Source organism: Pleurodeles waltl, chromosome 4_2, assembly GCF_031143425.1.
Source record: "Pleurodeles waltl isolate 20211129_DDA chromosome 4_2, aPleWal1.hap1.20221129, whole genome shotgun sequence".
NCBI classification, from domain to species: Eukaryota; Metazoa; Chordata; class Amphibia; order Caudata; family Salamandridae; genus Pleurodeles; species Pleurodeles waltl.
The window spans coordinates 549,408,080-549,432,815 of NC_090443.1; the positions used below are offsets into that span (position 1 = coordinate 549,408,080).

The window sequence follows — 24,736 nt, forward strand, 5'->3', positions numbered from 1 at the left end:
CATGTGTTGCTGCTTATTTGTTAGAACGCGTGGGCTTTCTTTCCTTCCTGTTTGTCCTTTCCCTAAAGCAGGATGCATTACTGTGCCTTTCCACTGCTCCCTTTTTAGGTGCTACTTTTTTTTATGTTTCCTAATTGTTTCCCGTGTGTGCTTCTCTCTCCCTTTATCCAGGTTTCATGCTCCTATATCCTGTGCTTCTGCCCTGCTTACCCCGTATTGTTTTCTTGCCCACCTGCTTCTCCACAAAAGCTCCAATCTTTCGTTTGATCCTCCCCCCCCCCTCGTCCCTCTGTTGCTTCCCCGAATTTCGCGCTCAGGTTTGCTTCCACTCCCTACTTGGTCCCCATGTTGCTTCTGCTACTCATCTCCTTTGTTGCTTTTGCCCTCACGTTGCTTTCCCCTTGCATTACTTCACACCACTCAATAACAAAAGAAATGCTTTCACTTTTTTTTTTTTTGTCTTTTTAGTTACCTATCGGGGATGCTCTGCCACATGGCTAAAACCATTCTCAAAGCCAACAGGTCCCAGAGGCAAGACCTAGTGCCTTTAGCAATGCTTTTTTTATATTTAGTCTGGGGAGTTAGGGGGTTGGAGAAGGAGCGGTATGAATGGGAGGAAGGACATCCAAGTTTTGTTTTTCAATTTGGGGAGGGTAAACGCAGAGGAAAGTGGGAGCAGGTGGCTGGTGTTCACATACATATCAGATGTTATATGGCTATAAATATATTTAGAGTGGAAGACCATGTTCTGTATGGCTCTCCAATACTCCTCTACCCCAGTATAGCTACTGAAGCGCTGCAAAGTAAAGAAAGGGCTATAAGCAATATAACACTCAACAATATTCCATAAGATCATGAATTGCCTAAACGGCTGGCTCTTGCTACCCTTAGAAAGCCAAGTGTGCAAAGGAGATAACTTTGTTATTTAAGTGGAACTGAACAGTATGTTAGGCCATGGGCAACTTTATCTATTATGTCACAAAGGTCATGCACATTTTTTTATACAGAGGGACAGAAATAAAGGTTCTATAAGATCATGAATCAGCCTCCCCGGTTTCTTTGATTTGCGAGAGTGCGTACTGGTCCATAGGAAGATTGTTCAAACATAAACCGCTCCCACGGGCCTCATTTTTACATGACTTTTCTATCATGCAGAGCTGAAGCGTGAAATGTGCTCAGACTTGTTGTTTGGTAGGTACAATACAAGAGCAACCCAAATATCCACGTGAACATGGGTATCAATACTAGGACAGAAACGGGCATTCACGTGAAACTCATTTAGCAACAATATGGAGTTAGTCAGGAAATACTGCATTTGAATAAACCATAACAAGCAACACTTATTCATTTTAAACCCAGAGACAGTTTAAAAATCGGTCTAGTATATGTCCAAACAGTAAGAGGCAACCAGTGCCTTAACTTGTCGTGTAGGACCAAATAATACCTTTATTTCCAAGACAAAAGGAATTACATTGGTGAATTAGTCAAGTGCACCACACGTGAAAAAACACCAAATTGAATAATTACGTTATTCGTTTTAAACACATTCATCGGTGTATTGTTACAAAAAGAAAGAGAGCCACATCTCACATTTATGAGGATAAAGAAATACTCACAACCGGCCATCAGTGGCCACGGCTGCCGGGCTGAACTATCAGTGGTCTGATCGTGACTTCTACCCGAAAAAGACGCTTTGTCTGTGCGCGCTGGGTGCTTAATCTCACTATAGATTAGAGCACTCTGATAATTCAAGCCTGCAGCCGTGACCACTGATTTCCAGCCCAGTTAGTATTTCTTTATCCTCATGAATTATTGCCTCACCAGTAACACCGGGGACTATGTTCCCAGCTGAATGCGGCAGAGCATTTGGAAATATCTGATAATCTCCAGCTTCATTTCGGCAACCCATCCTGTGTCCTGATGAGACCCCTGTATTCATGGTGGGGTCAAAACGTCATTGACATAAAAAAAGACAGACCTCTCTTAGTGTTTATCCCACAAGGGCACCTGCCCTGTGGCCGTACCTGTCCAACTATCAGATGTGGCTGTCCTTCTTTATGTAACAATACACCAATGACTGTGTTTAAAACAGATATTCTAATTATTCAATTAGGTGTTTTTTCACGTGGGGTGCACTTGACTACCTTTTGTTTTGTCATAAATGTAATTCCTTTTGTGTTTTTGTCTTGGAAATAAAGGTATTATTTGGTTCTACGTGACAAGTTCAGGTTCTGCTTACCTTTTACTGTTTGGACAGATTTTTAAACTGTCTTGGTTTAAAATTATAAGTGTTGCTTGCTATGATTTATTCAAATGCAGTACTTCCGGCCTAACTCCATATTGTTGTTAAATGAGTTTCACGTGAATGCCTGTTTTTTTGTCCCAGACTTGTGCTTGGCTGCAGAGATTAAGAATATTGTCACCCCTATGAAGGGCCTACACTTGATGAGTCCAAGTGTGGGAGGCACCTTGAGATGGCCCCTGAGGAAGGCTTAGATGTGCCCTCATGTTGCAGTTCCTCAGTAGGTAAGGGTGCTCACTGCCAGGCAAATGGTGTGTGCAAAGTAGCAGATACAACCATCTGTTGAAAACCTTAATAGTTACTGTTACTGGGTTCCCTCTCCCTCTTCTGTCCGTTACTACGGAGAGCACTGACAGTGCAGAACAAGGTAATCTTTGAGGGAAAGCAGCAATACCACTTATTTTGAGGAGAGAAAAAAAATCAAATAACTGTTTTCTGACACGTTCTGCTACCATATTGTATTACTGAACTGCATAGATATTACTACATTTACCACTGTATAACTGCAACCATACCTGCAGTCTTGTCTGGTATCCCCGTTCACCTAGAAACTCCCTCAAGTATCATCATCATTTCTCCAAAGGGTTGCACTGCAGCACTGATTATCTGGCACACCATCAGTCTAGCTATGGTTCACCTAAGTTCTTCTTCCTTTATCTAATCGTTTTATTTCCTGTTTCCTCAGACTATAGAATACACCGAATGAAGATAAGGAGAAAGATTGGCCTGTCTGAGGGCACACATGATGAGTAGCTGGCACAATGTGAGCTGCCCGGTGCTACTGCACCAGCTGGGCAGCTGTCAGTAAGTACAGAATTAGCTTTAGAACACTAGAATGTTTTAAAGCTCCACTACAGACAATGAAATGGCTCAGGGCCAAAAATGGCTGGTACAGATCTTCTGCTCCATCATTCCAATGCTTGTCTTTCTGTTTCTTCCTGTTCATTTTAGAACATTCCACCCGTAGTATGAGGAATGTTATGATAGCATCATATCCCTCATGCCCCGGGCTTTAATAGTTGTTAAAAGCCATCTGTCTCTTTACAGGCCTTAGCTTGCAGCTTGGATATACTACTGAGGAAGAGGGACTTTCAGACCCATTATAGTCCTCAAAGGAGGGTTATAATGCTATAGAATTCTGGAATGTTGAGAGGTTAACCAAAGACAATGAAGCAGCTCATCGGGGGGCCAATAACGACTGATAAACACCTTCTGTCTGCCTTTCAGTTTCTCCTTGTTTTATTTGCAGGCCTAAATAGGTTTATTTCAACCATGCTTGATTTACATCACCATTCATTTGATGGTATCATTAGATAGCACCCTCACCCCTATGTGACCTCTGCCTCGGTTTCTTTTTCTGCAGATGTTGTAGAAAGGACTACCTTTTTGCCAGATCTTTACTACATAACTGCGTACTATCGGAAGACAGTCAGCTGGCCTACCCTTGATGGATACATTAGAGGAAATCCTTTTTTGAATCCCTATTTAGGAGATATCAAACTTTTCCAGACCTCCTTTTTTATCGACAGGTATAATACATAAAATCTGGCTTGAGCTAAATGCCCCCAAAATGCATTAGGGCATTTGTGCATTAACAAAAGTCTGATTATTGATTCAATATATATAGGGGATTCTTAGGAATATTGAGAAGAAGGGTTGAGATGTCTATCAAGGCCTGAACAAACTGGACTAAGTTCAGTATGTTTTACGGCAAATATAAAATGTGAAGGGTGACATTTACAGGGTTGGATATGCAACTGACATACCTACTACAGTGAACTCCCAGACCAAAGGGAAAGTCCTGTCTACATGTTAAACTAACTAAATGATTGTGCATACCCTATAATATTTGTTACGTTTTCTTTTAAGGAGAGTTTGATTGCAGTGGCTTTCGTAAACTAGGCATTAGACTATGAATTGGTGAAAAGCTGAGAAGGCATGTAATGGGGGACTCTTCCCCAATAATGTGCAGGATATCTTGTGGTGCTTCTCCCTATGCAGAATTCTCTTTGCCTTTTGTAGGTTTATAAAACCTGCTTAATGTTCATAGCTTGAGGGGGAGGGTCAAACGCTGCACTTAAACGTTCGCTTACAAGCCAAAGTATCATGCGATGAACTAAAATCGAAGGGAGAGGTCGAGAAACGTCTTTCTTGGAAGATGGTTTTCCAGCAACGTATGCCCGAATCCCTTTCTTGTGACTTGTAACAAAAAGTCTACTCTGTCTTTTGCTATTTCTGAGAAGCAAACATTTTCCTTCCCAGACACTACAGGTACAGCTAAAATAGTATTTTACTTCCTTGTCTCTCGTTGATGAAAGGGTGACTTCTTCAAGGAGTGTGTTCAAAATGAAGCTATCTATTAGGATCTGGTCTTCAAATGCGACAACAAAGGTTCATCCGAAGACATTTACATCGTCAAACTGGCTCTGAATTAAATTGTGAGACTCTCCAAGGTGTAGATGATTCCTTAGGCTATCGTCACAACATGGAAGCTGTTGTCCACAATGTAATCATTAATTTGGATGAGTAAGCGAGGGTTGATGAAAACTAGATTCCTCAAATGGCAAGTAATTTCCAGCATTCAGGTAAAAAATTAAGTCTTCTTGCCATGTCTCTGAGAAGCTCGGTGCAGACATATTGGGGTAGTAAACACAATCAACATGTGGGGTCTTCAAAGAACATGTTTCCTTGCCCTCGTGTTTTGCTTATTTTCATTTCTCTTGTCTAGTTCTCAGACTACAGAGCTCCATTACGAATCAAATGAGACGAAATAAGGATCCCAAAGCCTTCTGAAAAGAACGGAAAAACACTTATTTATAACGTACCTATCCATTTAACTGATACTTCTGAAATTCTTACCATTTTATCTTTATGTTAGGTCTATGGGATCTTGATGAAAAAAGGAATAGGAGCCTATTTAACAACAAAATACTATTACATTATTTATACATGTGCATATTTAATTTGTATCAAAATTTGTGACGCAGAAAACCCTTCTCAAAGAATGAACCTAGGTGATTTTCAGAACATTTGCGTACACTCAAAACTCAATCTGAAAACTCCCTCACTCGACCTACTTTGAAACAAGATTTTTTGTAAAAACTGCTAGTGCATTACTAATAGACCCTTACTGTGGAGCAAGAGGGATTTGCACAATGAAATTAAGATACATGGCAATTAATTTTCTTGCAGTAACTTAACAAATTAACAAGTTGATTGTTTCACAGTGGAAGGACTACATTGGATTTGCACTTTTGTAAGGCAATGTGGCCCCACTTTTTTGGATCTCAAAGTTGGCAGCATGTGGGAATAGGAACCTGCCATGTTTTTTCTGATGTTTCAGCTGCTTGCCTGCCTTCCTGCGGTGTGAGAGCAGACCTGTCAGAACACAGGGCTTGTGACTCAATCGTCTTACAGATACTTTGGTGGAAGTGGATGCACAGGCCGGCTAAATGTGGTCTTGTTGGACAGGGTGGCAGGAGGACGAAGGGATCCTCCCACCATCCAGGCATACTCCAGCCAAGCACACTGCCCTTGCCAAGTAGCTACCTCCTCTCCTGTGGGGCAGACAGATGATATGGGGTTCCTTTCTTTGCGGGTGAGGGTGCAGGAGTTAGGTGCCTCCATCAGAAGCTGCATCAGCAGGAAAATGGCAAGGCCTCATTGAACACTAACTGCCTTCCGGGTAAGCAGTCCCCAAACAGACATTAAAAGAAAGCAATTATTAAATGATTAACTTATGGTAAATATTTTTCTAAATATTTTCTCCCTTCGTTATTTTAAGACTTAACATTCTTTCTTTTACTGTGCTTTGTGGGAAAATCTAAGAATGCCTATTAGGGCAGAAGTTAAAGACTGTCCATTTCTTAGCTAAGGATGAAAAGTTCAAAATACAGGGGCTATTTAATCCGTTTTACTATTACACGCAAATAAAAGATCCAGTGCCGGAGAACTGCCTGTAAATGTACATACAATTAATTCTCAAACACTAGCTCATTTGAGGGTAGCATGCAAGATGTAAAAATTCTATTAAGGATTTGACAAAAGAAGAAACATTGTTAGGGGTGAGTTTGTCACAGCGTGACTGGAACCCAAGTTAGGTCACATAATGATGGGTCAGGGAAAGGTTTCTGATGTCTGAACCCACACATACAATCAAAATACAGGGATTTTTGTTTTGCTAATATATTTGTAGACCCATTTCATAAAATGTTTATTCAGGTCTGGCAAACGTACTTTGGTTGTGGGGGTACCTGCTTAAAACATTGGAATAAAGCCTTTTAATAGGAGTGTTGGGACTCGGCAGAGATGCAGAGTTTGTGTGAACCTAGGTAATGGTCCAGAGGCCAACCAGAAGGTTCAGAACCAGGGAAAGCCTGGGTGATCTAAGAGGAACTTCAGAGCCCTGGAACAGATTGAAATAAACCCTACACTCCCCACCACCTACTGGGACTGAGAGCACCATGAAGCTTCTCTGACCCTCAGTGCTGCAATTAAGACTCCACGCATCTCCCACTCGATACGACAACAATCTGATGGATAGCCCACTGGACTTCTCACTGGAATAAATGTGCTGGAATTAAAGGCTTAGGTTTCCAATAAGGCTTAGAAATCCAATATTTCCTAGTGCAGTCTTGTTCACTGTGGCGATGCCTGGATGCATCAAAGCTGAGGTCTTGCTGCAAGGCCTTGCACTAGGGTGTATTGGGACAAGAAGGGAGGGCTAAGGGAATTTGAATACTTAGGGTCAAGGACAACTACCTAAGGGTCACACATCCAATCAAAATTACTACATTTCCTTATTTGTAAATCTATCATTTCCCCCCTCATTCTGAAAGCTTGAGACAGAGGAGAGGACCACATAGCCTATCCCATAGCAATGACCCTGCATAACAACTTCACCCATTGAATACAGGCGGAAGGCTTCCCGTCGCAGTGAACTTCTCCCAAAATCTATACGCTTTCAGGAACCATTCTTCCACCAGTTCATGTCCCACAGCCCTGAAGGCACCAACCCTCCTCTGATGCCTGAACATTTAAAGTCAATTAGTCAGCACGAAGAACATTAACCACTCACAAAAGGAGACGACAAAGAGGAAACAACAAGGAATTGTAATAATCAAAAAGGGGATGTTATTCCGTATTCAATCACTTCATTTTTTTCTTTGTGAAAGCACATAGCCACATTAAATTTGCTTTATATAACCATCTACAAACTAGGAAACAGTACCACGTTGTGCAACGCTCACCTACTTACCAAGAAGGGCACTCGACAATTATGAAATTAAAAAGATTATTCTTTTTATCTACCGAGACAGAAGGGAGAGTGCTATAAGCGCAGTCACATATACATCATCAGCAAGCAAGAAGGAGACCACCTCTTCAACCCTGGCGACCTAAAGAAGAGAAAAGAGGAGGGGAATACAGAGCAAGAGAGGGAGACTGTAGAACAGTTAAAAGAACAAGATTAAAAGAATTGGAATGATGTAGAAGAGATGTGAAGGGAGACGGCCCAGAGACGGGAGAGGACACAAGTATGGAGGAGGACCACAAAGAAATGAGATATGCGGAAGAGAAGGAACCACGAGGGAGAGAGAAGGAATGGGAAGAATCAGATATACTGGCATAATTGGGTGACCGAGGTGGGGAAAATTGGGTTAATTATTAACAAGGGACGACGAGAGAGTGAGGACAGTGTGTGTAAAGGTCCTGTGTATGAGGTGTCAAAGGAGGGGGGAGATGAGAGTAGACCTGTGGAAAAAAGGGGGAATGAAGGACGAGAACAAAATGAAAATTAGGAAGAGATGAGGTAGAGTCACCAAACAAAAGGAAAAATACCGACGGTAAAAATAAGACTAGACATGATGTTCTGAGAGCAACAGCTATCACTACAGTAAGAGCGAGCTAGTCAGAGGAGAGAGAAAGAAACGGATGGAGCGAGTGAAAATCAGGTAGAGAAAGGGGAAAATAAAGACAAAGAATGATAATAAAAGAACGAGAGTCAAAGGCAGAGACTGAAAGGCCAAATATAGAAACAGATATTATGAGTTAGGCAAGGGATGAGAGGGACAGAAACACACCAGGAACTGAGACAAAAACCTTGGAAAAGAGGGGCGGGAATGGAGGTGGGGAAGAGAGTTGGTGTTAGAGAGGGATGCACATGGATAGATATAGAAAGGCAAAGAGAACAACAAATATAAACCATTATCGATACAAAAACAAGTGGGACAGCAACAGACAGAAGTGATAGAGGAAAAGGGCAGATCTTAATAGGCTACATCTAAGTGGGGAAATGAAAGCTACAAGTAGGACAATAGAAATCGAGGGACAGACCGATGCGATCAAGAGTAGGCTGCATAGGAAAATATAGATGAGAAGAGGGAGAAGTAGGAAGAATAGGAGTTGGACACTTAGATGGCAGACCAGAAGGACAGCTACAGAGAAGAGAATATTTATTAAGAACATGTTAAAAACAAGATACAAGCAAGTGGAAATAAGAGCGCACCAAACAGAGGAAGAGACAGGCAGCTCTAAAAGGTAAACAAGAGGAGCACGTCTAGACTGAAGGAAAGAAGGATGGTAACCTCTAGGCAGGGTAAGAGAGAAAGAGGCAGACATCAGAAGATAGGAAGGGGGGCCATACACAGAGGGAGAGAGGGGAAGGTCTACATAAGGGAAGAGTGATAGGGACAGGATTACACAGAGAAGAAAAGAGGAAGACAAGGCTAGAAAGGGCAAATGTGGGTGGTATATGAATACACTCGGGAAGAGAGGGAAGACACTTCTAGACCGGGGAAAGAAAGGGAGTGATATATTGAGACTGAAAGAAAAGGGCAGGACATATCTAGATTGGGAAAGAAAGGGACAACTCCAGACAGGGAAAGACAGACTAGTCTAAACTGAAACCAATAAAGAGAGAGAGAGAGAGAGAAGAGAACAGGCCTAAACTGGAGAAGAAAGGAAAAATTTTGACTGAGATGAGGGACAGCTGTAGATTGGGGATGGACGTCCAAGCTCGGGGCAGGAAGAACATTAGGGCCAGATTGGGGAGGAAGGGAACACTGTACAGGGAAAAGAGGGGAAGGTCAAGACTGTTAAAGAAAGGGAGGGGCATGTTTAGCTTGATAACGAGAGGATTAGTGAAAAGGGATAGTTCTAGACAGGGGAAGAGACGTACAAACAGGTCTAGAATAGAGAAGGCAGGAATAAATATAGATCTGGAAAACATTGAGCAATTTAGACTGTGAAAGAGAATGACAGGTCTTTGTATATAGGAAGAAAGGCATATTCGTATACAGAGGACTGGCAGGTCTAAACTGGTGAGCAGTGGAGAGGCATAATTAGACTGGTGAAGAGAGAAACAAATCGAGACTAAGGAAGAAAGAATAGAATGATACTGTGAAAGGAAAGGTCTCTTCGAGAAAGGATTAGAGAGGGACTGATCTAAACTGCTGAAATGAGCAGCACATCTAGGAAGAGAAAGAGGGAGTACATATAGGGGAAGAGGAGCAGAAACTGGAAGATATGGTTAAAAAATGTAGGCGATACGATGTAAAAGGATAGCTATTGCGGATGTATCTAAAAATCTAGGAAGCAGAAAGGTAAACATTTGGAGGTGATGGGGCAAACAGGAAAAAAATGAGTTAAATAATCAATTACATTGGAAATGTACGACAGGGAGAACTTCAATAAAGCAAAATGAGGGAGTAGGTGAGGGTAAGAGGAGATAAACCAAAACAAGAGAAAAGGAGGAGGAAAATAAGACAAATGCAGCTCCAGAAAATGGAAGAAAAATAGACAATCAAAAAAGATAGTTGGATAATGATGAAATAATCTGGCCAATCAAATGAATAGCAAACAACATTTAAGAAGGGGCTATTGATGAAAGAGGGCAAGAGAAACTGAGGATACAAATAGACGAAGATGGGAAAGATCATCATGAGATGGGACATAGATTAAGTAGCAAGAGAAAACTTGTTTTTACTTAGATTTATCAGAGTCTCTTACTAATGTTTGCCTATGGCGGAAAACCTTGAGTGATAGACAGATTTAATGGGTGCATGGAGAAGAAGAGAGGAAGCTCCTGCAGAAAAAGACATCACATTGCAGTCACCAGGGACAATTACAGCTCGAGGCATTAAGTCAGAACAGTGGTTTATCCAACAGTGGAGATGGGGTGAGTGTGCCAGCGAGGAATGTGGCAGAAAAGGGTCGACAGGACACCTCCTCTAACCTCTGCTAAGCATTGTTACCCCACTCGTACACACTACAACACCATTTCCTACACAGGAAAGATTGGTAGAGGCAGTCATGCAGCCCCAGTATGGACGTCTCTGGACATATCCGCCAAGGAACAACACTTTTCAGAATAAGCTCACTTAATTATAACTCACCCAATTGCATCTCCCAGTTCCCACCCTTGATTCACCAAGTTGACCTTCTCTCTTAATGCCTGGGTGAGTGCAGACATGTTGGTAGAAGAGGAGGCTTTAAGTGATTGCTACAGTAATTAATACTCATTATCTTGACACCCAACCATCAAAGTAGGATTACAAAAATCACCATTTTTTCCCAGCCCTACTTTACTCCTAATTGACGTTTCCATCTGAAAAAGGCTCTTATGGGGATCAGTCGAGAGACAACATGGCTACTTCACCTTCCTTCTTTCGTAGGAAGTCCTCAAGGTCCCAAAATTAGGAGACTTATTAGCACACACACAAGCCAGCTAAAGCGTAGACAGCAATATACAAGGACATACAAGTGGTCTACCGTACCTCTCGGCTGGTGCCCTTCCATTCAGTGGGACAGCAGTGGTAATGCAGTGTAAGGGATGCGTCAATGGGTCCCCTTGGCGTAGGGGTCTTTAGAGAGCACAAGTGTCTGCAATCTCTAAAACAGATCAATGGTGGTAAGGGAAGATCCTGTAGAGAGGTACGGTTCAAAGGTAATAGGGGGAAAGGTTTTAAGATTGTACTTGCGCTGTGGATTCAGTGACTAGGTCAGAAATAGAAGATGACCCCGGCCTGTGTGTGCGATTGTTTCATAAATGTCCTTCACAGAAAACATTAATAAAATGACGGCTTCAAGTGAGGCAGGAGTACATAAACATTACAAACCGTAAGAGAGAACATTGCTCAACAATGGTAACATACAAACTTAGCATGGCATGGAAAGGAAGAGAGGGAAGGAGAAGACGGATTTGGAAACAAAGCTATGTGGGCTTTTGAACGATATATTTGTTATATCTAGGGCAACAACCAATTGCAAGGGACCAAAGATAACCCTCTGAGAAGAGTAGCCCACCTTCCAAGGCCAAAAAGGTCCTCCCGTTCTGATTTGCACAGCAGAGGTGGTGGATGACTTCTGCCTAAGACCACAAAAGTGGACTATTTCCCCCTCACATCCCTAAGTAACAGTAAACATTCTCTTATCCAGAACAACTAAGGTATTCTCTCGATGGGGAAATGAACCTGCTATTAGCACCAACAAGTAGTTTAATGCTAAATGATCTCTCTCAAGGTATGCTAATAAAACGTTCACATAAGCACCAAACTCAATGCCCCCAAAGTGGTTGAATCTTCTGGCTCTCCCTACAGAGTTTATATCACGTCTGTGCTAGCCTGATAGGTGAGTAAAATCTCACAATTTTTAAGAAAGAAATTGCAATAATTTTCCAGAGACCAGACATACCTACAGCACACCCTTCTAAGGCTAGTGAATATGCTGATCAAAGTTTGGTTAAGGAGGGCAGATCAGTGCCAGATATTTAGAATAACCACAGACTATGCAAACGAGTTCCATTCAGATTCACTGTGCGTAAATGTAACCCTTCATGAATTCCTAAAACTCAACATGAATCCGAGCCTTGCTTGACACACCACCTTCTAGGATATATCAGTTTTCTGCAAATGTATGCAAGATAAATAAAACAGTTACAGTGTTGACAAGGTTGCAGAAACATTACCTTCTACAAACGAATGACTATCTCTTCTAGTGATGTGCAATATTGCCCAGCAAAGTAGATGAATTTTCTCTGACACTTGCACATGGAAACATTCGATAAAAACTACCCAAAAGTGAAATAATTTACCATTTCAGCATTGAGGCTGACTATTCTGGTCTCAAAAGGTACACCCTTGAAACAGGAACAGAAAGACAAAAGACAAGAGAACAGAGTACATTTTGGCAACAATTAGCTGGAGAAGTAAATCAAGAGAGATGCGTCAGAACTAATTCATGGGAGAGGCACATCATGACAGATAAATGCACAACACTCCTCAGCAGCATGAACAAAAAGTGCCTACTCGCTGTGTGAAGACTGTCTGATGAGAAGTCAGACAGGCAACTCTCAAGCAGTCCCTGTTTAATACTCTCCAGCATTACAGACACAGGGACACTGGGAAATCCTATACAACATGGTGGCATCCCATAATACTTATACAGTGAGGCGCACTTAGAGGACGTTAACCGTTCTTTTGAAGAATAGCCAACAGCTTCCACAAACATACTGGCATGAGGTTAATTAATATGTGCCTTGTGACTACAGTTGCAGGGTCTGCACTGAAATATTTAAAAGACATTGGTTGAGAAGAGTGGATTGTATAGGAGCACCCTACCACGGAGAGGTACCTTCTTCTAGGACGGTAAGACTATTAAAAGTGGGGGGAGCAGACAGAGTTCACATATACAACATGACTTGGTCAGAAGTCTAGATGGAAGCTTAACTCAAATGATAGGCTGCTACAGAACACAGACATTTACTGGCAGTTGATGCCTCCTTCAGAGTTTGATCAAAAAGTGTTACACTTGAATTTTGGGGTGGATGCCAGAGCCTCCGTCTCCCCAGAAGTGTAGACGGCAGTGATATCAGATCGGTAGTGGCTGGTCATCTTGAGATACACTGTTCCAGGAAAGGTTAAGTGATCCATGGAAAAAGGCACTATATTATACTAACGAGCCAGCATGCCTGCTGACCTAAAAATGGACAGACACGCTGAAGACCATCTTGTGAAAATGTCGGTGCCATTCTTCTAATTGAGCTTAGGCAGAACATGGTGGGTGGTAGCATCATGCATTTATGCAGCCTATGCTACTTTTTACTTCCGAAAATCCAGATCAAATTGTCATGTGATTGGTTACTATGGATAAAAAAATCATGGGGTCCTGCTGAATGCATCCTGGGTTGTAGACATGGCTGAGAACTGTGCTTTATAACAGAACAGTAGGGGAGGATTAAACCTAGAGGCAGGCTTGGAAGTAAGTGCCTCCTGATTGGACTTAGTTGTAGGATAGGGGGTACTTGCAAATCGACTACCCAGTGACAGGATGGGCTGTTATTCTGTGTCAGTCTTATTTATTAGGCATTAGCGACATGCCACAAACCAGCAGTGTAGGCCTTGGCTCGTGTCAGTTTGTGACCTCTCCTTCATACAGCGGTTTTGGTTTGTGGTCTAACCTAGCTGTGTGGTTGTATGCTACTGATCTCCGCCACTGAGGACTAAATCTAGCAAATCAACTAACTCCCTTCCAGTAAATTGGGTTTAAGATTAAGTCCAAAGGGTGTTAAATGGGAGTCATCTGCTTTCTGTCACAAGGTGGTTAAACTCTGATCACTGGGAAAAACCTCATCACAATTGCTTACTCCCACTCCTGGGTGTCTTTACTGCACAGAGAATGACCATAAGTCACAGAAAAGGCATACGAGCGGGAAAGGATCAGAAATATTTCAGCACAAGCATGATTTGTCTATCTTGTTGGAGACACATTGAATGAACTTGGTGGGTGACACAGGGCTTCAGAAGCACCTAATTGCAGCATACACAAAGTGACTAGAAGGTGTTTAGGCAGCACAAGAAAGAATCATATTGTTTATGTTTCGCTTATAGGAAAATGGATAGTCATATCAGAGCCTAACGAAAACCAAAATGTATCCTTGTCAACTCAAGTTAATCAATCCCAATGTGTAGAAAACCTGTAATACTTCATGAGCAATTTTTTTACCCAGTGGTTTTGCAGGTTCTCTCTTCTCTGCAATTGATAACATTTACCAGGTCAGTTGTACTCTAAAGAGTGACTATGCAAGAAAGAAGCATCCACAGCCCCCAAGTTCAGAAAAGCGCAGATGGCAGCCACAGCCAAGCTTATTATAAAATTACAGGCCCTGATGGCCAAGCAACTCAAGAGGCTGCTCATAATGTAAGTAGCAGGGACAGTACGGTGACCAGGTGGTATTATTCATTTTGTGCATATGCACTAAGCAAATTCCTTAGTACCACACTAATTTGCTTTTGGGCAGTTCTAGTGCTCAATCTCCTGTGCACAATGAAGGGAGAAATGGTCTATTTTTCATCTCACTGGTGGTGTGTAAAGATCAGTTGACAAGGATGTGGATCACTGTGCATCAGGAACCTAAAATAGTTGAGGGATCTCTCTACATTAAATATAGCCAGTGAGGAGTCAAAGTCACGCACGAGGTAATTACCTATTCTAAAAATTAAATGACTATAGGTGGCTACTGATGTAAAACTGCAGAAGTACAACAACTGGGGGCGAATGAAGGAAAGAGACTCTGACCTGTGCTCATATCACAATGGTGTCTGGTGGAATCGTTTAAAATTGATGTGAGAAGGCATCTCACGACACCAGAAACACCACTCATGAGACCAACTGACTTATAACCAGAACACAATGAACTTGCTTGCAAGAGTCCTCCTCACCAGTGCCAATTAACTAATTACCAGGGCACACCCGCTCACTCGCCCAGGTCACCTGTTCACAGAGTACCAACAGTCATCACTCAAGGCAGTTATTCAATTGCAAACAATCAGATGCCATCCTACACCATACAATAGCACTTGCAGACCTATAAATCAATGTCAGATGACATTTCTGCATCAAAAATCAACGTTCGCAATCTATCATCAGTATTGGATGACATCAATTAAGCCATAAGAAAAAGCACTGCCAAAGTCTAGAAATTAAAACCAACAAAGGTTGACACAAAGCATGGAGGATAACCATCAAGGCTCAAATGAACGTATATGCAGTGTAAAGTAATGGAACACTCGCAAGCACCAGGACACTGCTCACCCACTCGTCGCTGCAGCAGTCTGCAAGCCCTATAAAAGGTTTTGCCAGTGGCACCAGGCAGCTGAATGCTACAGTCAGGCCATGTTGCTGACGGAAACAGAAATAGGAGAATCCACAAAAAGGACTTTATAAGGAGGTCTCCCACACTGCGGTACCTTCCTGGTGCAGGCTGACACCCCTACTAATAATCAAACCACGTAGGGTTTGCCTTTTCATTCCTCTGAGAAATAAATCCTAATCTCCAGTCTCTTCGGTCAACTTAAATCACACTAGGGACATGGAGGGCTGTGAAGCATCCCTAGCTGCAACTATTACTAGACAAGTTGCAATGGGACAACAACACAGTGGAGGAAGAAGGGGTGGCTCCCAGCACCACCCCAGTGGTTGACCGTTTGGCACTGCAAACAGACTGCTTTTCCTCATTCTTAGTGGTCAATCATGTCAGTTCTGACACAAAATGGCAACTCATACATCATTGTTACAGAGGACTGGTGGTGGGAGAGCACTTCCCTTCTCCATTCTTATTTTATGATGAAGAGGACATAAGTGTAGTACACATCCGTATGGAACAACTGTACCTTTCATCCACCATCAGTACTGGGTAAATGATGCAAACAGAGACAAAAAATGAAGACTCAACAAAAACATGTGAAAAGAACTTTGGCTTTACAAAAGAACAAACTTAAAAGAGGAGGCTGTCTGCCCACCCCCTGGAGAAGACGTTCTGCTCCTCCTCACCAGGAGGCGGAGGAGAGGCCCACAATATGCGATATCGTGCTACTGTCCCCATTCAATCACTCCCACTGACCAGAGACATGAAGCCTTTGTGCGATCCAGTACAGAAATGAAGAAAAACACAAATATACATTTAACAGCGATCATTCTTAAGAAACCCAGAAGGAGAAGCCACTTCTGGGGAAGATGTGTCTCCGTGGCAGACGTTCCTGCATAAAGTGCGCTCTCCCAGCATAAGGGCTTCCGGAGCCCTGGCTCAGGGTCCCAACCACGCAAAACTTTATCAACAACAAAAATAGTAGTAGAAACAAGTCCGGTTTTTAATCCAACGAGCTGGGAGTGGAGCAGGTCCCTCTCGCCACTCTGCCCCCACGGGGCATTCGTCCCTGTCCCTCATGAGCAATCGCAGATCGCTGACTTCCAGTCGCTTGCTTTGTTTCATTGGTTTTTGTTTCTTTCCAAGTGTTTTTTTTTTTAACGGTTCTCTGATTGACAAAAAATGTTAAGCACGTTTTTAAAAATAGGAAACAAAACAACCCAACAAAATCCTAAAAATCGGGTGTTGACAACGACACAGTGCGCACTGTTTGGAGTCCATAGGATCCGGAGTGGAAGCTCAGCCGAGTGAGGCTTGTGACTGATCTCCTTGCTGTCGGCTCGGATGGTGCGTTAAATCGGTGAGGGAGTGGGGTTGTACGGGAGGGCCATTTCCGATGTGTGGGCCCAGAACAAGACTGCACCTCAAGTGCATGCCTCATCATCTGTGTCGTCGATTAGCACCTTAGTGTCACGGGGCTTACACCTGGCAGAGAGAAGGAAAAAGATGACAAGTCAGATATAAAGAGGGGCGTTAATGAACAACACCCACAGGGTGCTCGAAGGGTGGATGACAGAAGCACACTAAACGCTATTATAAGGTTTGCAAAGGTGGTGCAGTCCAACTCAGAATAATAAACTGAATGGAAATGAAACATGTCTCTCTCTCAAATGTCTACCTTATTGGATCTTGTACTGCTTCACGAAAAAGCATGCACAGAACAAATATCAGATGGTGACCCAAATATTGAATGTAAGGCAAGACCCCCCCCACCCCAAACACAATAGAGCTACAATGGTAAAACCCTTAATTGTTATGGGGCGTGAATGCCTAGATCAGCATTTGTGTGCCATATTCGTTTTGAAAGATTGTTCCACTATTGGCCCCATGATCAAGACGTCAGATCCTGCCTTGATCTATACTGTAATGCTTTTTACTGCTTGTAAGGATACTCTCTCTAAGATCTATGTTGAAATGTTGTGTAGTGATTTGGAAAGCTACTCCCATCTAATAAATGTTCTCTTAGTTGAAAAGACTCTCTTCTGTTAAACATTTGTTATACCTTCTCCCACTTTGCAGAACGACACATATGCAACCTTTGCTTTAGTACATAGAGAACAACCCCCCCCCCCCCTTCCCTGGCAAAAAGCTTGTACATGTAGAAATATAAAATGCAGGACAATTTCATAAAAAAGGAAAACATTTCTTACCTGTAAAAGTAGTTTTGCAGCTTAAGACTAATCTAAATAAATTCACATGCTGTTCATTAATCCCCATCTTGTGTTGAAATCAGAAAAGCACAGAAGTAAATGATTTTTGGCCTTTGACCAAAGGGGGAATTCACATGACTTGTGATAAAGTCAACAGTAAGGACACTATGCAAACACAATTTTAGCTTCTATTTTATGCCATAGTGCTTGAAAGCATTGCCCTTATCAGGCCCTTAGCCGATAGACATAGCAGTATCAAACATCACACAGTGTTTGCGGGTAAATGACTGTTCGCTACAGCCAATGTAGAGCCTCTGATACCCAAATTTAAAACAAATCTCTCCTGTCTAAGTGGTACAGCACCCAGGGAAGAAGACCCTGCTCCTCAAAACCACAGAACTGTCACCTAATTAACAAGTTCAGCTCACAAAAACATATGGGTTAGAAGTAGGATTCAGCACCATGGACAAAACAACATTCAAATCCCAATCAGGAAACAGTAACCTCATCGAGAAAAACAGATGAGAGGTCATTCATAGTATCTTTTAACTAAGCATGAGACAATGAGAGGCACTAGTCTGAAAGCGTTCTGCGAGCCACTTCAAATAATCATAGCTCCTGTGCAAATCTACCTTGATATCTGAATTCAACAGGAAAGGAGGAGAATAGCAATAATAGAAGGTAGAAAAGAGTTGGGGTTGGCTTCTATTTCAAGAAACAAGCAGCAAACATCTAGCCCCTTACTTGAGCATTGTGCTTGGATTGCCACCATTCATCAGCAATTCTACGTCTGTTTGGGGCAAGTGGGCATACTTGTAAGATGGCTTATTGGGGACCTGGCTTCTAAAATTGGAGACTTAGTTGAAGGATTAAGTATTCTCTCACAATTCAGGGACAGGAAGCTAGGTCCCTGAGGGAGGGCTAGAATCATGGCCTGGGTAAGAGGTTAGAAAACCACACCACTTATATACAGCATGAGGATACCAGAATCAGATGTTGTTCTCTTCTGGGGATGGATTTCCAATGACCTTGTAAATAACTGTCAGAAAAGAAAAGCTTGAGTATTCCAGTATGGTTGGAGCCCTGATATTTTCAATTCCAAGACCTACCGAGATGACTAAAGAACAATCTCCCTGATGGACTTAAGGATACGGCCAAGCCCTTGTAGGGTTTAACATAGCCCATATATGATGAAGAATCAGAAGGATGGTAGTAAGGACTTTTGTAGGTAAACTGAATAAGCACGTACTTTAGTCATCTCTTCCATTTCAAACCCACCAACAAAAACGCAAATTGACCAATCCACTGAGTTACTCATTCAAGCCTCTAAAGGAACTTTGTAAAAAGAAGAAAAACGTCAAAACAATATAAGGTTTGAGTTGTTCCGTCTTGAAAAGTAATTGGGTACTTACTACTAGGAGCAGTAAAAGCAGTAATATGACCAGTGGCAGTGGCACAAGTGATATATGAGCAAAAGTACCTTCTGGTATACAGAAGGACATTGAAGTCACCAGGGACACGGAGCTCCGTGAACAAGGCTGAGTTCCTCAACAAATTCATGGAACTTACAGAAGAGGGTGTATTCTACTCACTATAGTAACTGGCCCTATTATCCTTCCATCAAAAGCTTAAATATTTGCACCTTTCTACCTTATATGAATATTTGGTTGCAGATATCAATAATAAATGCTGAATGTATGGAGTGAAATTAAACAACAATAGGCAGAGAGTAATTTGTTGCTAAGTCACTTACAAAAAAAACAGTGGCAGTTCTGAATGTGTGGTAAGAGGTGAAGAAAATCATATTTTTGAGTGATAAATCACAGCAGTGCAAAAATTTAAATAATCAAGCTACCATAAATCCTTTTTCCAAATGACTGCTCATGTTTAGTAAACAGATGGGAAAAGCTGAAAGCTAGATCTCGTCTTCGTTGCTTCAACAGCAGTTGTAATTCTGCTTCTGGACCTGCTTTTAACACGGTCTGCTGGTACAGGCATTGATATATTTTAAATCAACTGCATTCAGTTATTACAGTTAAATATCAAGTGCACTTTCTTATTACAGGTGACCAGTGATGGCTAGACCGTGATCAGGCTTTTATATGTGGATTAGCGATGTTGGAGACACTGATGCAAGCACTATATAACTAATAATAAAAGTAGTTATAGTAATAACATTTGTTGTAGACTTAGCACCAGCATCACTATTACTAATTAGTGTGCTAGGAGCACCATTTGTTTTATTAATAGTACTGCTAGTTATAGTTTCAGTACGCATGGTAGTAATAGTGCTGGTTGCATACATAAAAGGCACACTTGTGGTACTGTTCTAGAATGCTAGAGTAAGGATCGAAAATGCTCATGTCCCATCCTCCTGCTGGCTAAAATTCAATATAGTTATGTTATTACTTTTTAGGGTCGAGCCTGCGTTGCATGCGCTCGCGCATGCATATCGCAGCGAGACACTTTAGTATTTAGAAAAGGTCTCGGAGCCCTGTCAACTTCACGTCAGTGTTTTTTATTGGTTTGTGGGCTTCCCTATTAAAATCTGCTTGCTTTCATTAGTCGAAGGCACGCATACGTCATGCCTTTTCCGGTGGCTAGCCCTCCTCGAGCGCAGCGACCAAGTACAGAAAACATGCAAGGCTCGCTGTTTTCCATTGGGCTCGTGGACTTCTTTTTCTCTAATTTACGAGCGCGATCTCGCTTGGCAGAAGTCGAGCGCTTTACATAGTTAATTTCACTTTTTCGGGTTATGTACATAAATGCACTTTAGCCCGATAGGTGAAAAGTCGGGTTAGGAGTTTACAACGCGATCAGCTCTAAAATGAGCAAACGCGAGACCCGTTGCATTGTAAATGCTTGTTTAAAAATGGACTGAATGAGATAGCCCTCGGGATGGTAAGATGCTTTTTATATGAAAACGACTTATCCAGTTTGTTGGTAGAAGAAGTGGGAGATTGGGAAATAACTCATATCCTCCAGGAGCTGAAAGTTGTTACACAGGTTACTACTTTGCTCGCAGCACTAAACGTCATAGGTGCCCGGAGGGTCTGCAAGATGCAACCCCCACCAGTATCTGCTGTCATGGTTTTTCGCACAGCGTCAAAACAAATGGTACAATGTAAGGCTGCCCAAATGAGTGAACTGACTAAAAGCTGCTTGCTATGCAAGCTTCCGAGAGCTGTAACAGCTTCTGAATGATATGGGGTAGGTGGAAGAATTCCATAAGATTCATAATAGGATTTTTAAACTTTAACACATTTTGGCTTTGAAAATAAACCGACAGGCTGAGATGGGGACAGGAATCGATTTATCCAAAGGAATAGATATTTATACCGATGATCAACCTGTCCTACTTTAAAGTACTTTAAAGCAGCACTTGAGGAATCACAACAGAAACCCTACACTCCAACGGACCTCCTACAAGCTTAAATCTCAGTTGTGGATCTCTATCTACCTGTATGCAGACAACATCAGGGACGGTTGCTCGTGGGAGCAGAGGAGTCGCCGCACCCCCTTGCGCACCCCCCCCCCCCCAAACACACACTGCTGTGCAGAAAGCAGAAAAAATAAAATGGCAATAAAACGATTTTATTACCATTTTATTTTGGACCCTTTCTGCCCGCAAATAGAGTGCGAGGGCATGGCGGGCCAGTGTGTCACTGCTGCAAATGATTGGCAGCAGTGAGGAGTAGCCACTTAAGTTTGAAGTGTGCATGTTGGTTTGGCCGGCTACCTTGCTACGGCCAGACATGCGCAATTCTAACCTCTCCAACCCAGCAGTCTTGACAGCTGGATTAAAGAACAGGAACGGGCCTACAGTGCCTTTTGGAGCGTGGAACCAGCCCACACCAGTCTATCTTTATTTATGCTGCTTAACAGCATGAAAACAGCCTCTTGCTTGGATGAGAGAGATGGCTGTGGGCTTTGCCCTTGGAGTACGTGCTGCAGAACGAGGACGTGCTGCAAAACATCGAGTAAGGTAAGTGATTTTTTAATATTTATATTAGTGTCTATATTTATGTGTAGTTTTTTGTGTATGTTTTTTACACCCCTCCAATGTGATTTGCCATCAAACGCCATTGGACAACATGCAGCTCAGGGATAAAGTATTTCAATTAAGGAACTGTCTCTGTCATGTTGGAAGGATTGACTACTGTTATGAAACAGTACTCCTACTACCAATCAATCAATCATAATACTTGTAAGGCGCAACTAGTCACCCGCTAGGGTCTCAAGGCACTCGGGGGGGCAGTAAGTGAGAGGCCATCGATCAGGTGAAGAGCCAAGTTTTGAGTCCTTTCTGAATTGCAATAGAGTGGGAGATCTTCTGAGGGGGATAGGAAGGGAGTTCCAGGTCTTGGTGGGAGAAGGCGATTTCTCACACTGTGGCCTTCCGGACACGTGGGATGGCAGTGAGTGCGAGGTCGGCGGAGCTGTCTGGTGGGCGTGTAGAAGTGGAGTCTTTGGTTGAGGTATTCTGGACCGGTGTTAAGGGCTTTGTAGGCGTGCGTGAGAAGCTTGGATGTGGTTCTCTCATCTACTGGGAGCCAGTGCAGGTCTCTCAGAAGAGCGGAGGTGTGGCTGTGCTTAGCGGTGTTCATAATGAGACGGGCAGAGGAGTTCTGGATGCGTTGCAGTCTTTTCTGTACCTTGGTGGTGGTTCTGGCATAGAGTACGTTGCCGTAGTCTAGGCGGCTGCTGACGAGGGCCTGGGTGACTGTTCTTTTGGATTCGGTTGGGATCCATTTGAAGATCTTCCAGAGCATGCACACGGTGTTGAAGCAGGCTGAGGAGACTGCGCTGACTTGACGGTTCATCAAGAGTGCTGAGTCCTTGATGAAGCCAAGGTTGCAGGTGTGGTCAGTGGGGGACGGAGCACTTCCGAGGGCAGTGGGCCACCAGGAGATGTCCCAGGCAGAGGGGTTGTTGCTGATGACTTCTGTTTTTTGGTATTAAGCTTGAGGCAGCTCTCCTTCATCCAGACGGCAACTGCCCTCATTCCATTGTGGAAATTGGTTCTGGCTGTGTGTGGGTCTTTGGTGAGGGGGATGATTTGCTGAGTGCCGTCGGTGTATGAGACGATGTTTAGTGCATGGTGTCTGGTGATGGTGGCTAGGGGGGCCATGTAGAGGTTGAAGAGAATGGGGCTCAGAGAGGAGCCTTGCGGGATGCCGCAGATGATCTTGGTGGCGTCTGAATAGAAGGGGGGTGAGGGGGGAAGTCGGACTCTTTGGGTCCTGTCAGAGAGGAAGGAGGTGATCCATTCTAGTGCTTTGTCTCGAATGCCGGCGTCATGGAGATGAGTTTGTAGCGTGCGGTGGGAGATGGTGTCAAAGGCGGCGGACAGGTCGAGGAGGATGAGAGCCGCGGTCTCACCCCTGTCTAGGAGGAAGCAGATGTTGTCTGTGGCAGCGAGGAGGGCAGTCTCGGTGCTGTGGTTGCTCCCAAAGCCTGTCTGTGAGGTGTCCTGGTTGTTGCTGAGTTCGATGTGTCAGGTAAGTTGTCTGTTGACAGCCTTTTCTATGACCTTAGTTGGGAAGGTGAGCAGAGAGATGGGCCTGAAGTACATGAGGTCGTCTGGGTCTGCAGTGGGTTTCTTCAGTAAGGGCTTGATTTCGGCGTGATTTCAGATTTCTTGAAAGGTGGCGGTTTTGAAGGAGCGGTTGATGATGTGCCGGAGTTTGGGTGCAATGGTGCTGCATGCTTTGTTGAAGATGTGGTGGGGGCAGAGATCGGAGTGAGAGCCGGAGTGTATGGAGTTCATGATGTTGAGGGTTTCTTCGTCAGAGATGTTGGCCCAACAGAGTAGGTGGTGGGGGTTTGGAGGAGCTTCAGTGGTGGATATGCTGGTGGTGGGCGTGGGAAGGTCCTGAGTTGGGAAGCTGTCGTAGATGTCTGCTATCTTGTGGTGGAAGTAGGTGGAGAGGTTAATGCAGAGTTCTTGTGAGGGGAGGATATCCGTAGAGTTTGCTCTGGGGTTGGTCAGTTCACTGATGATCTCGAAGAGTTCCTTGCCGTTCTGTGCGGCGTTGTTGATGCGTTCCTGGAAGGTGTTTCTCTTGGTGTTCCTGATGAGTTGGTGGTGCGTGTGTGTGTTTATAGCTATTTTTAAGGCTTTGGGGCTGGTGGGGGTCTTGTCAGGGGCTCCATTTTCTTTTGAGGCATCTGCAGTTTTGTTTGGACTCCTTGCATGCAGGGGTGAACCAACAAGCTTTCGTTTATGTGTACCTGTCCGAGGGTTTGTTGATGGGGGCTAAGGTGTTGGCACAGTCTAAGATCAGGTTGATGAGGTCTTGGGCAGCTGTGTTAGTGTCGAGGATGCCTGAGGTGGGGAGGGAGACGAGTTGGTGAGGCTGGTGAGTAGCTGGTCCTTGGTGATCTTGTTCCAGCTCCTGCGGGGTGGGGGGGTAGGTGATCGAGGTGTTGGTCGGGGGTTTTGCTGAAGGTAAAGTGGATACAGTGGTGGTCGTTCCATTGGAGTTCGGTGATGTGGCTAACGGGGATGTGGTTACTGGCGGTGAAGATGGGGTCAAGTGTGTCCCCGAGGGAGTGGGTGGGCAAGGTGATGAGTTGCTAGAGTTCAAGGTTGGAGAGGTTTTCGAGCCACATTGTGGAATTGTTGTCACAGGGGTTCTCCAGGTGGAAGTTGAGGTCACCGAGGAGGATGTGGCCCTTGGAAGCGAGTGAGTGGTTGGTGGCGAGGTCAGCAATGGTTTCGCAGAATTAGGGGTGGGGACGCAGCAGCCTGTAGATGAGGGTGTCCCGCAGAGTGGTGTTAGGGTTGGTTCCAATCTGGAAGTGGAGGAGTTCCATGTGAGTTGTGGAGTCTTCAGTGCTGGTGGAGAGGCGTAGGGACTCTTTGTGGATGATGGCGATGGCTCTCCGCGGCGGTTCGTGCAGTCTTTGTGGATGATTTTGCAGCCATCTGGGATGGCGATGTCTGGAGCAGAGGAGGGGTTGAGCCAGGTCTCTGTGAGGAAGGTGACGTCCTGGGATGTGGTGTCGATGAGGTTCCAGAGTTCGATGGCGTGTCTGTGGATGGAGCGAGTGTTGATCAGGATACATCTGAGGTTGTGT

At 43.6% G+C, this 24,736-nt stretch overlaps 1 protein-coding gene across 1 annotated transcript in view; it reads right to left on the reverse strand.

Annotated features, from left to right (window-relative positions):
* Positions 1–16,038: 16,038 nt before the first annotated feature.
* Positions 16,039–24,736, reverse strand: part of XPR1 (xenotropic and polytropic retrovirus receptor 1) — a 369,652-nt gene continuing 360,954 nt past the window's right edge. Inside the window, exon 15 of the mRNA XM_069232077.1 lies at positions 16,039–16,928. Coding sequence (XP_069088178.1) covers positions 16,868–16,928 — 61 coding nt within the window. The 3' untranslated portion in view covers positions 16,039–16,867. The remainder of the gene's footprint in view (positions 16,929–24,736) is intronic.